A 12,701-nucleotide genomic window follows, 5' to 3' on the forward strand; every position below is an offset into this window, starting at 1 on the left:
TAAAAAACAATGTTACTGTTTCATAAATATGGATTCGAAATGACGGACGAGATTAGAACTGAATGAGAGTTACCTTAATGTGCATCTCATACACCTCTGGCCGCATCCATATCTTACAAGAACTTTGTAAGAATCCAATGATATTAGGATGATTTGCTAGTTCACATACTCTCATGTATATCTTCCGACGTTCTAGCAGGTGTCCCTTTACATCTTGCGTCATAATACCTCGAAATAATGTAAAATCTTTAAACTCTACTATTTTGGACAACACCATCTCTATCGTACCATCCGCTAACGGATCCAACTTCTTACTGATAACAAGATGGGTCATGATATCAAGTATTATACTAGATTTTTCTTCAGTCCATGAAAATCCTCCACAATTTGAGGCAGCCATTGCCTTATCCTGCAATATCAATAAAGTACTGTCATAATTCTATTCTAATGTATAATTATTTTATTTGAAAAAGTCTGTAATAGTACTCAAATTGTAATACTAAACCAGTGTTCTAAAGCACCAAATCTAATTCAGCTAATCCACTAATTAAATTAAATTGTTATACAATATCAATGGATTCATACGGAAGTTACCTGTAGATCAGGAGTACGCAATTCGGCAGAGCTTCGCCGCTTTTCTTCTCATCACCCCTCTTTTTTTTCCTGAATTTTTAGGCTCAAATGACAAAGGGAATGACGGCCAGGGCTTAAATAGAAGGGAAGGCCCCTGTCGCCCCCCCCCCCCCACGGGCGACAGGCCCCTGTCGCCCCTGGGGTGGGCGACAGGGACTGTCGCCCGTTGGGGGCGACAGGCCCCCTTTTTTTTTCTCCAGGGACTTTGTTGCAAATTTGAAGAAGAAAAAAATTACATTTGAACCCTGTCGCCCCCCATAGGGCGACCGGGGTATATTTTTGAAATTTTCCAAAACAGACATATATTTTTAAAATTTTAATTTTTTTAAATATAAAAAAGAAAAAACCGTCCCGCCGCGGTGGACTTCATGATCCAGTGAGAACGCGTGGAGATGGTGTGAGGTCCAAGTCCAAAAACCTCGTGCGAATTAGTATCAGGCTTTGAAGCGTCACACTTTGGTTCAGATGACGCCAACCATTACCAAGAAACCCCTGAACACCACCATCACAACCCCGGACAGCTTTCCCGCTCACTTTTTATTTTCTTCGCATGCGTATTTTCCTTTTTTTATTCATTCATCAACCATGCCGTGAAAAGGGCATCGTGACCTTCTTACAAAATCAATGCTCCACTACCGACGATGCACAAACACCTACCTGACCAGAACAATTTCTCTACACTACTTACGCGCGTGAAAAAACCGGGCAGCATGCGCGGCAGCAGAATGTTGTTCCAGCACATACAGCAGCGGCATGCTGCGCAAGGGGATGAGAAGGAACACTTGTGTTCTTTGCCTGAGTTGTAGAGGCCTGCGCCGGAAGAAAAAATATAGATCGCCTTGCCCCTGGATGTATAGGATACCATGGGGGGACGCTGGTGTTCGTTCGTGTCTTAGTGCTTCGCGCTGCCTCGGACAAAAAAGGGCCTGAAGGTGAACACGAGGCCGGTGACCGTGAACACGTTCAGCATGAAGAACACCAAGTGGTCGCCTGCAAAGATTCGGAGCAGATGTTAGCAGAGGTGTGGGATAGCCAGTGGTGGGATACATTGAAGAGATATCCTCCTGTGTAGTACCTGGAAGAAATGAAGCTGTTTGGCGCCTTTGGGCCCATGAAAATCTGCAGAGGAAATATATTAAACATGGTGAGGTGATGCTTCATCAGTGATATGATATTCATAAGACCTTAGGGTTGAAAATAGGATCAGCTTCATCTGTTTGTAACGTCGTGGACTTTCGGACATCAACATAGCTTCTACTAATATGTGACTTTGAAAGCTACATTCATATGAAAATGATCCTAAAACATTATGAAAGAACTGTCATGAACACGATTTTTATGACAAATCCAGTGATACTGTTTCCACATGAATAATCCAAGTAGCTCTTTTCAAGTCAAAGCTATAGAGGTTTGGCTGCATGCTTTCCGGAACGAAAGAGGGAGTAAGTTCGAATTGGATCCAGGTGCAGTTTGACAATCGCCGTGGAATTATACATGGATTAAAAGGCAACCCCAAAAGCTGCCCTGACTAATCAGACTAAGAATCTTCTCCGCAAGATTGTGATGCATGCTTTGTAAAATACTCAGACGACAATACTGAATACTCACATTATTCCTGCAACAGCTGGAGCAACAGCTTTAGAGATGGACATTAGTGTTACAGCGATGCCGTTGGCTGCCGCTCTTACATCCTGCGTCTGTTTTTTGGCATACTGATGTTAGAAACATTCATATGCATGAATATAGGAAAAGAAATTACCCATTATTGGGAAGTGGAACTTACCACAGCTTCATTCATTAAAATGTTGAACACGGTAATGGTAGTTACCTGAAAACAGCATAAGGGCACAAATAAGTTTTGTAATAACTGACAATGCATCCATTAATTTGAAATATGTAACCATGACATGTTCATCCATCATAGTGAAAATAGTGCCGTACTTGAAAGCGTCAAGCTAAATATGAATAACTACTAGTGGCATCAAGCTTATCTGTTGTTCTAAACAATGGGCCTAGCACATACGAGAAAAGTTTGTTGGAGAAACATGATTTGCACTGAATAAGCTTGACGAGCTTAGCCATCACTGAGTTAAACTGTTAAACAGCATCACACTTGAAATTTGCCTATTTGTTCTAAACAGCAAAAGTAAAAAAAGTAAGTTTTTGCACTCACCGAGAAAGTATTCTTCAGGAAAGATGCGAAATTTACTACCAACATAAGAACAAACCCTGACAGTGAAGGAAAGAATGGATAGCAAGCAAGAAGTGGTATAGTCAATATCTGCACATCAGAATATCTAGTTAGTTAAATCTGAATATAGTTAGGTAGAACAGGTAGTGAATTATCTTACTGCCACTCCTCGGACTAATGTGATGTGGTCTACCGATTTTGCAAGCAATGGATAAACGAACATTTGATATAGAAAAAGGAAGAGACCTGAACAAAAAAAAAGAGCCTATAGTCAGTATATCTAGTATTATCTACAACACAATAGAACATCAATGCCTGAAATATAAACAACTGAGTTTCAACATCAACTTTATTGATTTTTTTTATGCGACATACCTGACGCTGCAAGGACATTGCCCACATCTGTGGTAGTAAAGCTTAATCCACCATACGATCTGTCACTGACAGCCCAGAGGGAGAATACCTGCAAGTTTTTCCTGATTCAGATACAGTGATAACAAGGGCACTGGAAGCAAGGATACAGGAAAAACAGATGCAAATTCAAACATGCCAGTAAGATAATTTGTGCAATTTAACAACAGAAAAGGCAACTCAACCAACAAGTGGCAATTTTACCTCTGCATAAGCAACATCCTGGAGAGAGAAAATACAATATAAAGTAATAGCTGACATCAATGGCCAGTTTTTAAATAATTGTAGGCATCCACCATTTCCATTTTCTTCAGTGTCCGTACCAGCAAGAGATTCTTCTATAGCTTCGACTGAATTATCAACAGTATCTTCATTGTGTTTATGCAGAGTTTCCTGTAATGTTGTGCATGCAATCTAAATCTCAATTCGTATATTAAATGACAATAAGACCTCCTAGAGAGATTGTAGCATTGCAGTGCAGTGATGTTTAGTGCTGAACAATAACAGAAAGATGTCAAATTTGATATACATGTTTCAGTGAACATAGGTTCTCAATAATCTATGTAATGAGTTCTCTGGTTGTTTCACACTTCGTGTACAAAGGAATAAAATGATGGTGTTTAGCTCTTAGTTTAAAATGATGTTTTCTTCAATACGAATGATAGGAACAGCAAACTCACCAGAAACCAGGTGCATGCAATTAGAGCAAGAACTGCAAGGATTGATATACATAGGCAGGGGAGAAAATACGGAAACCTAAAATATTGCGTGTTATAACATAATTAGCATAACTGAAGCAATCGTCATTGAAAACAACATGCACAAAGCAGATGCTTACCTCCCAAATATAGACGTCTGAGAGAATATGCTTGGATATTTATCTGCAGGCTGATACAACAGCAAACCACAAACACATAAGCTTGCAAGGATAATTGATGTTTTTCCTCTAAAGTGTGTGTCAATACAATAATCTAACAAACAGATAATTTTCTGCATGGTAGCCTTAAACGTCACTATACATTGAACAGAATCAACCTGTGCCAACATGGATATGTATCAATGTGGTTTCAGGTTTGAGCTAATATGTATTAGTGGATGAACTCTGGCCTTTTTTATGTCATCATGAGTAATCATTAATGCAACCAGACAACTCAAGCACTCCAAATTTACAGAAGGGTCTTTGGGAAAGAAAAGGCCAAACAAGAAAAACTTCAGAAGGCTACATAATTTCACTTTTTATTGTTTATTAATCATGGTAATAAAGAAAGATTGAAAGAGTAGTCAAATCATATAGATTAAGGTGGTAATTAAAAATTTAGTATTCCGCACAGATTGAATATTACCTGTGCAAGATAACCACCAATAGCCGGTCCAATAATGAGACCAATGCCTCGCGAGGAAGAAACCTGGTACATCAGCAGTAGCAACTTATGAACATTGGGCTCTCAAACAGAAGAACAAAAAATAATAATGTTTGAGCATCTTACAACTGCTAAAGCCAGATGATTGTATTCTTTTCGGCACACTTCTGTAGCATAAGCCTGAATACCCAAAAAGAAATAGCACAAATTAATTGTAGTGAAACCGAACAAGGTTCAAGTGTTAGCCTGTTAGGATAGTACTCAATGCATTTTAACAAGAAAATGGTAGTGTTATATCAGTAAACAACAAACTGAATCTGTGGAATATGGTCCTCTTGTGAGAAGGTGTAATACAACAATAGGTGTAATAAAAAAAACTACAAGTGACTGAAGAATTTAAACAGAAGAATATGGAACTTATTATCTAAGCAGCTAGTGAACAGAGGTAAATGAACATGACAGTGGGTCACGGTGGCCATATATGTTTAGGTACCTTAATTGGGCCGAGATAGCCACACATGACCCCGAGCAGACATCGCGTGGTTAATGCCATCCAATAGTTTAAGCTCAGTCCAAAGAGAGTGTTGAGGATAATTCTGAAATAGAGAAAAAAAGTGCCAAAATTATGGGTGCATCAGCAAAAGTACAGCCCAAAGAAAAGCCCATGTTACCATGTATACAGAGGGAACTGTGTTTTGTACAAGGAAGATCATTACATTGAAACAAGGGTCAATATGATAACCGGTTTCCTGCCATGCTTATCGGCCACAATTCCCCACACTGTTGAGGAGATTGCTCTTCCAAACATATATGAAGCGCCTTCATTGATAGCAAAAGCACCATGAGTTTATAATGATAGATAAACACCTATGCACTGCTATGTACCAGTTCTCTTAGCAGATAGGCACAGAAGAGGAACTATGTTTTACAGAAAACTCACCAACAAAACCAGCATAAAATCCAATATCTTGGGTCTGTTTAGCAATATGCAGGTCTCTTATCTGCAAGAAAAAAGTCCAAGGTTAAAATGAGAACAAATTTATGAACTTCACAAAAAAAAAGAGAATAAGTTTATGAAAATATTTACCAGTGAGTTCTTTTTATCTCAAATTTAGGAGACTACGTTTTATTTACAATGCCACATACTTTCTCCTAGTTTGGTCGAGTTTTTTTTTATTTAGAAAAAAGTTGCCCTTGAACCACCATAGCACAGGTCCGCTTGTGTGCAAAGAAAACGAATATGCTCATTTGTAACTGTTGTCAGTTTTATCATGTTTAATTGTAAGACCACAGGATCATTACATGTAAGTCCAGCAAAAAGGGCAAGACAAGTAAGGCTTCAGCTCCCAGGTTCATGTCGAATCATAAAGTGGTTTAAGCCTCTGATTTCAGTATAAAAATGGAAACAAGATGGCTCATTCAAACACCCTTAGTGTAACCCCAGCTAGCTCGATCCAACTCCATGGAAAGCACGTGCTCTACCCTGCCGCCAGATAGTAATGAGGTCTAGCTACTCAATTGCAGACCGGATCGTAACATCTTACCTAGTCTACAAAGAGAGAAAAATGGCCTTGGAATACAGATGTTCAGAATGGAAAATTCGGATTGTAGTTGTCCCACTTTTTTCTGATAAAAAATGAAATTGTATCTCATGTTTATAAAATAAAATAAAAAAGAGCTAATGTTACTTACCATAAAATACAAGAAGGGAAACAGAGTCTGGATCGGCAGGGCTGCAGATAGAGAAAAAAAACGGGGTTATGTGCATTTCCAGTTGATAACTAAGAGAGCTCACACAGGTCAAAAAGCATGCAATCAGTAATTCGAATACATGCGCCTATTTCCAACAAAACAAGTTTATTGACTGAAAAACGGAATAAAAAAATCTTACAGGACAGCACACCCAAAACTATCAACAGCAGTTGCTGAGAAGTGACAAGTGACACAATTACTTGTATAGTTATTTCTGTCCGCAGGCAAAAGCGAACAGAAGCAAGAGCAGATTTGAACGGACAGCAGAGAAAGGCACACGACACACATGCATCTAGGCAGCAGGAATTCCCTGAGGAAATGAGCGTGCATGGTGCGAGATCCCAAGGAGCAGGATCACGTGAGTCCTGAAAAATGGCACGCCGAATTCCAAGCGTTGAAAAAGGCACGACGAGACACGCACGTCAGCACCGGCCGCTCTCGTTAAGGTGGCACGTCTGCACCGGCCACAACGGGGACGAGATACCGGATACGCACGCAGGATCAACGAGGAGAGAGATCCCACGGCCGAGCGCGACAAACGGACGCAGCAGCGCGGTGGCCAAGCGGCGGGAGGCGAGCTCGATCCGGCCGCGGGCAGCGCTCAAGGCTGTGCGTGGCTGCCGATGCGGGCGCCGGGGTAAGTACGTGGGAGGTCATCAGGCGCGCGGCGCCCGGCAGGGCTGCCGTGGCCGCGAGCGCGTGACCACCGGCCGGGCCGTGGGCCGTCGTGGCCACGGGCAAGCGGGGTTTGGGCCGGTGCGGGGGGGGGGGGGTACTGACATGCTGGGCCCACACTGGTTTAGGAGTTTGTGTTGTATCTAAACGAGTAAAATGCATGGCGCGTCCCTAAACTTGTCTTCCTGTGTCATCGCGGTCCCTAAACTTCCAAAAATACAATTATGAGTCCCTAAAGTTGTTAATTGGTCCACGTGAGGTCCAAATCACAACTATCCCTCCTAAGCGTGGACCTGACATGTGGGGCCCACATGTCAGGTCCACCTCCCTCCTCCTCGACGGCGGACCTCGGCCGTTGCTCGACAGCGCAGGGGAGGGAGGGAGGAGGAGCGCCGGCGGCCGAGCTCGAGCTCGAGCACGCCGACGGAGGGAGTTGTCGCGCTGGATCGGTGAGGGGGAAGGAGGAGCCGCCGCTTCGGCCGCCCCGCCGGCGCGCTCGAGCAGGGGCAGGTCGGCCTCGCCGACGGTCGCGCGGGCGAGGGGGCCTGGCCGCCACGCCTCCAGCTACCGCGCCGCGCCCACCCAAGGGCATCACGCCGCCACTGCCGTGCAGCCGCCACGCCACCGCCCGGCCGCGGCCGCGGCCGCGCTCCGCGCCGCTGCCTCCAGCTGCTACGCCGCGCCTGCGCGCGGGCCTCGTGCCGCCACTGCCGTGACGGCGAGCCGCCGCGCCGCCGCGCGCCCGCGGCCGCGGCCGCGCTCCGTGCCGCGTCCTCCAGCTATCGCTCCGCGCTCGCCGCCAGGGCACCTGCTCGTCCACCGCCCCGGCCGGTCGCGGATCTGGCCTGGAGCCGCGGGGGAGGGGCGGGTCCGGCCCGGCCATCATGCAGGGAGGTGGCGCTGCCCCGGATCCGCTCGGCCGCCGCGCGTGGGAGACAGAGGGAGGGGGAGGGTTGGCCGGCCACCGCGCGTGGGAGGGTTGGCCGGACTGCGTGCCATGGCCGGATCTCGAGGGCCGCGCGCCATGGCTGGCGTGGGGAGGGAGGAAGGAGGGAGGAGAGCCGCGCGGCGGCCGGCGCGGGGAGGGAGGAGGGCCGCGCGGCGGCGGCTCAGCTCGCTGTGGAAGGTAGAGGAAGGAGGGAGGTGGATCTGACATGTGGGCCCCACATGTCAGGTCCACGTTTAGGAGGGATAGTTGTGATTTGGACCTCACGTGGACCAATTAACAACTTTAGGGACTCAGAATTATATTTTTAGAAGTTTGGGGACCGCGATGACACAGAAATACAAGTTTAGTCACCCGCCATACATTTTACTCTATCTAAACCATGGGGCAGGTGCTCTGTACTCTACATGCATACGGGTATATGGGTACAGAGAGCAAGCTCTCTTTACTGTTGCGGTTGGCCTGTTGCGGCAGAACTTTCATGGCGATTAGATCTGACAACGGACCACACGACTCAATAAATCCGATCTAACCAGCTCGAAAAAACCCATACGATCAAGTGACGGGTTATGTACGGACTGAAATATTTGATCCGAAGCTAAAAAAACTCGATTCAACCCGAAAATTACAAACAAAATTGCGGGCCAACCCGATCCAACCCAAACCCGACCCGACCATGTCATGGACTAGAAATGGGCCAATATTTTTTTATCCGAAACCCGAAGTGACCCGACCTGAACCCGATCCGACCCGACAAATGATCAGATCTAAGAGCAAGTCCAACAGTCTCGGTATCGCGCCTCGCCTCGGGAAAAAAAGCGGATCACCGCTGAAATCGGCGTCCAACAGCCTCTTCAACCAACTCCTCTCGCTATCACATTCTGTATGTGCGCCCCTCCGCTCGCTTCCTTCCCCGAGCGCAAGGAGCTCGTCATCTGCTCCCCCCGCGCGCGGGTCCCACTTCCGACGTCAGCGGCGGCAGCAACAACCGCGCCGGCCGGCTCCACCTCGCCACGTCCGTCCGCGGCGGTGGAGCTCACGCCCACGTCGGTGAGAGGGGCGGGCCGCGACGACGGAGCTTGCACCTGCGGCGGTGGGAGGGGCGAGGCGCAGAGCCTCGACAACGACCCCGGCGGCGAGCACAGAGCCTCGACAACGGCCCCGGCGGCTCGGCGAGCTCGGCCGCGGCCCCGGCGGCGCGCGCAGGGCCTCGACCACGGCCCCGGCGGCTCGCCGAGCCCGGCCGCGGCCCCGGCGGCACGCGCAGAGCCTCGACCACGGCGCGGCGCGGATGCGTTCCTGATCTCCTCCCGCTGCCGCAGGCAGAGGTCCTTCAGCCGCTCCACCTCCCGGTCCTTGTTCTCGAGCTGCAGGCTAAGCGCGGCAATCTCTTCCTCCTGCGCCTGGCTCTGTGCCAGGAGCTCCCGCTCGCTGCGCAGCACCATGGCGAGCGTCCGCGTGTTGGCGTTGGTCTTCGCCGCGGTGGCGACGGCGGCAGGAGGGACCGGGAGGCGGGCCTTGGCGGAAGGCGGCTTTTTGTCCATGGAGATGAGCCGCCGCAGCGTGTTGACATTTTGACCCCTAATTATGGTGTCAAATAAAGTCAGTTTACAAAACCAACTTCAAAACTCCGCGCTAGGAACCCTGAAGATCCTAATGAGGCCTTTGACCGCGTGATTTGAGAATGGTTATTGTAGCATACTATAGCTAATCGTCGATTAATTACCGTTATTAGATTCGTCGCGAAAAGTTACACCCTTCTCTGAAAAAATTAAAAAAAATCATTTGATCTTTCGTGCGGAAGCTAAAAGAGCCATTCGAATGATCCCTAGAATGGGAAACAAACGAGGCCAATGCTCCTGATGCTGGGCGGATGGTAGGCCTAGGATATGTACTAGCAGGTGTAACTGGGTGTAGGTCGCTAGCTGATCACGGGGGATCTTCGCCGTCAGAGTGGTGGAACAGGATGCGAGAAGGCTGGGAGATGAGAGCCCTGACCTCGTCGCCGACCAGGGTCAAATCGAATAACGAAATCGCCGCGGCTAGCATACAAACACTGCTAGCAATCTGGAGACACCTTTTTTTTTAAAAAAAAAGAAAGAAAACGCCGCGGCTAGCATACAAACACTGCCGGCGGCCCGGCGACGAACAGGAACGGAAGAGACCAACGAACAAGCAGCTAGCTCGCGGTGCGTTGAGGGGCGGCGATGGATATGGATTCGGGGGGTACGAGTGGGACGAGGCGGCGGCAGCTTACTGCAGGTGATGGTGACGAGCCAGATGAGGAAGAGGTCCTTGAGCGGGAACACACCCTCCCGCTCCGCGTTCAGGCGCTCCACCCGGCACCCGGGGCACCGCGGCCGGTACGCCCTCCCCTTCTTCGCCAGCAGCGGCTCCCCCAGCGCCGTCGTGGCTCCTCCTCCTCCGCCGCCGCCGTCCATCTTCGCGCCCTGGCCGGCTAGATCCAACCCAACCCCAACCCCGGGTAGTGGCCTCCGCGGCTGCAGCGGCGGAACGGGAGGCGGCGAGCCGGCGAGGCTAGCAGTAGCAGCGCGGGGGGTGGGAGCGGCCAGGTAGCCCGCGCTGGTTGGCAGCTTGGGTTCTGGCTGGCTACGGCCTAGCGGGGGGCTTGCTCGCCTTGTCTTGTCTGCCCCGCGCGGCGGGCGGCGGCTACGTACGCTTGGGCCCACGCACATGACTTTCTCGCCGCGCGACGGGAGCCGTGGACGAGTCGGGCTCCTGGGCCCGGGCGAGCGTGGCCGGAGCCGGACACTGGTGGAGCTCCGGCTCCCGGACGCGAGCGTGGGTGCAGCTCCGTCACCACCCCGATCCCCGATTTCTGATTCCCGCCCAGCTGCAGACAAACGTTAGGCCCCGGAAGAGCACAGGGAATCGAGTTGCATCACGATGGGATAGACAAAGCAATATAGGCATATAGCCGGTGAAAAGTGAGACCTGAATAAGCTTTTCTTAAGAAAAAGAAGAATTGCTTTGCTAGTTGCTAGGAAGTGGTACATGACCAACCAATGCGTATTCTTCTTCTTGATTGGAGATTCTGGACCAGAGAAGAGAAAGCGACTGGCGATGGGAGAACAACCATGTTGCAAAATAGAAAAGATTGTCTAGTGCACCGTTTTTTTTAAGGTTTCGCGTGCGTGTTCAAGGATAGGGGATTTGGCAGGTAATGTTTCAATGTCAAGTTAAACTGCGAAGAGAGGCTTTTGAATTTCAAGATGGCCTTCAAAAGTTATTCTAAGGCAAGAATACTATCGTGTTTATCTTTGTTCTTAACGACCTACAGCCCCGTTTAGTCGTCGTCGATTTTAGCTGATTTGATAGTTACTACTGACTACTAGCATCGGCGTATAATCTGCAAACATATATAGCGAACTATCGAAAGCTAGAATTACAACGAAACCAAATTACAGCAATGCAACAGAAGCAAAGACAACGCCATACGACAACCAACAACATGGGCCACATGCTAAGGTGCGGGAAGAGCTCCTAACTTAGGTTTAAGTGCCTTTTCAGACAAATTTCAGTTGTTAGAGCACACTTCCTAGCATAGCTACTGGCGGACACACAGCCTAGATCGAGGAAGTCAGTGTTATGTCATTTCAGGCTAAAGCTCGTATGATAGAAATTTCAGATTTTAAATTCCTGAATCTTTCAGGATTTGGCACCCTGACTATATATCAATGACTCAGATTAACCACATGTATTATTGTAATATGGATGTCAAATCCTGAAAGGCTCACAAATTGTAACACAAATTCTGAAATTTCCACCTCCAACTAGTTGCTCAAAATTTGTGTTACCTCATGTTTTCTTATTGACTAATATATCCGTGCGTTGCTACGGGGAAGTCATATAAATATATTGATTAGCCTATGAAAATATATATGCTATACAGAATATATATTTTAAAATAACATAGCGGACGAGGACTTTAGTCTTTTTTATTTTACTTAACAAACTAACACTAATTCTAAACAGTCTCAAACCCTTAACAAACTGTCATCCAAATTCCGATTAGGACCCCGATTGACGAATCAAGAAAATATTACTTGCTTTAGTAACAGTAGAGATAGAGATAGACTTAGGATTTTACAGAGGTAATTATTAAGGACGAAAAGATTTTTTTTAGCATCACAAAAATTCATTAATTCGAGACAGGATTACAATCAGCCGCTGATAATCCCAAAAGCCACTCCGGGATATAGTCAAACCAGAACTGGGCCTGCTCAGACACCGACCCCAAACTAGCACAACTATGAGCTACTGAGTTTGCATCTCTACTCACCCAACACACTTTAAAAGCATCAAAAGACCCGCCTAACTCTGATATCAAAACAAAGCCCGCCAATCGGCGAACGTACACCATCAACTGACTCTAGCACCGTCTTCAAAGCGCTGCAGTCTACTTCCAGAATAGTTTTTTCGAAACCACACTCAACAGCCAATTCAAGGCCCTCTTTTGCTGCCATCGCTTCAGCCGTGAGCGCGTTCGGTACTTTGTCAAACCATCTGGTCGCTGCTGCCATCACCAATCCTTTGTGGTCACGAATAACCACCCCAGCGCTGCCTGTACAAGAGTCGGCATCGAACGCTGCATCGGTATTCACTTTCACCCGTCCCTCTTCAGGGCATCTCCTCACTGATGGGAGGCTTGCCCCCCTTGTCCTTGATCGGTGTTTTCAGCGACGCCAGGTCCTCCAGCAGAGAGGAGATG

General features: G+C 47.7%; 1 protein-coding gene across 2 annotated transcripts; it reads right to left on the reverse strand.

The window, feature by feature from the left end:
• Positions 1-1,167: 1,167 nt before the first annotated feature.
• Positions 1,168-10,597, reverse strand: LOC120674278 (probable peptide/nitrate transporter At3g43790). Of its 2 annotated transcripts, none has more exons than XM_039955433.1 (17): positions 10,227-10,597; positions 6,289-6,329; positions 5,537-5,597; positions 5,313-5,415; positions 5,090-5,192; positions 4,723-4,776; positions 4,579-4,641; positions 4,074-4,123; positions 3,916-3,991; positions 3,440-3,628; positions 3,200-3,287; positions 2,985-3,070; positions 2,807-2,914; positions 2,417-2,461; positions 2,242-2,330; positions 1,709-1,752; positions 1,168-1,623 (listed from the first exon to the last, which is right to left on the reverse strand). In XM_039955433.1, the coding sequence occupies exons 1-17, from the start codon at positions 10,408-10,410 to the stop codon at positions 1,526-1,528; spliced, it is 1,482 nt and encodes a 493-aa protein (XP_039811367.1). In that variant the 5' UTR covers positions 10,411-10,597; the 3' UTR covers positions 1,168-1,525. The 2 variants fall into 2 exon arrangements, with proteins under 2 accessions (XP_039811367.1, XP_039811366.1); XM_039955432.1 differs by having other exon boundaries at positions 3,440-3,649.
• Positions 10,598-12,701: the final 2,104 nt, after the last annotated feature.

The sequence above is a fragment of the Panicum virgatum genome, chromosome 5N, assembly GCF_016808335.1.
Source record: "Panicum virgatum strain AP13 chromosome 5N, P.virgatum_v5, whole genome shotgun sequence".
Lineage (NCBI taxonomy): Eukaryota > Viridiplantae > Streptophyta > Magnoliopsida > Poales > Poaceae > Panicum > Panicum virgatum.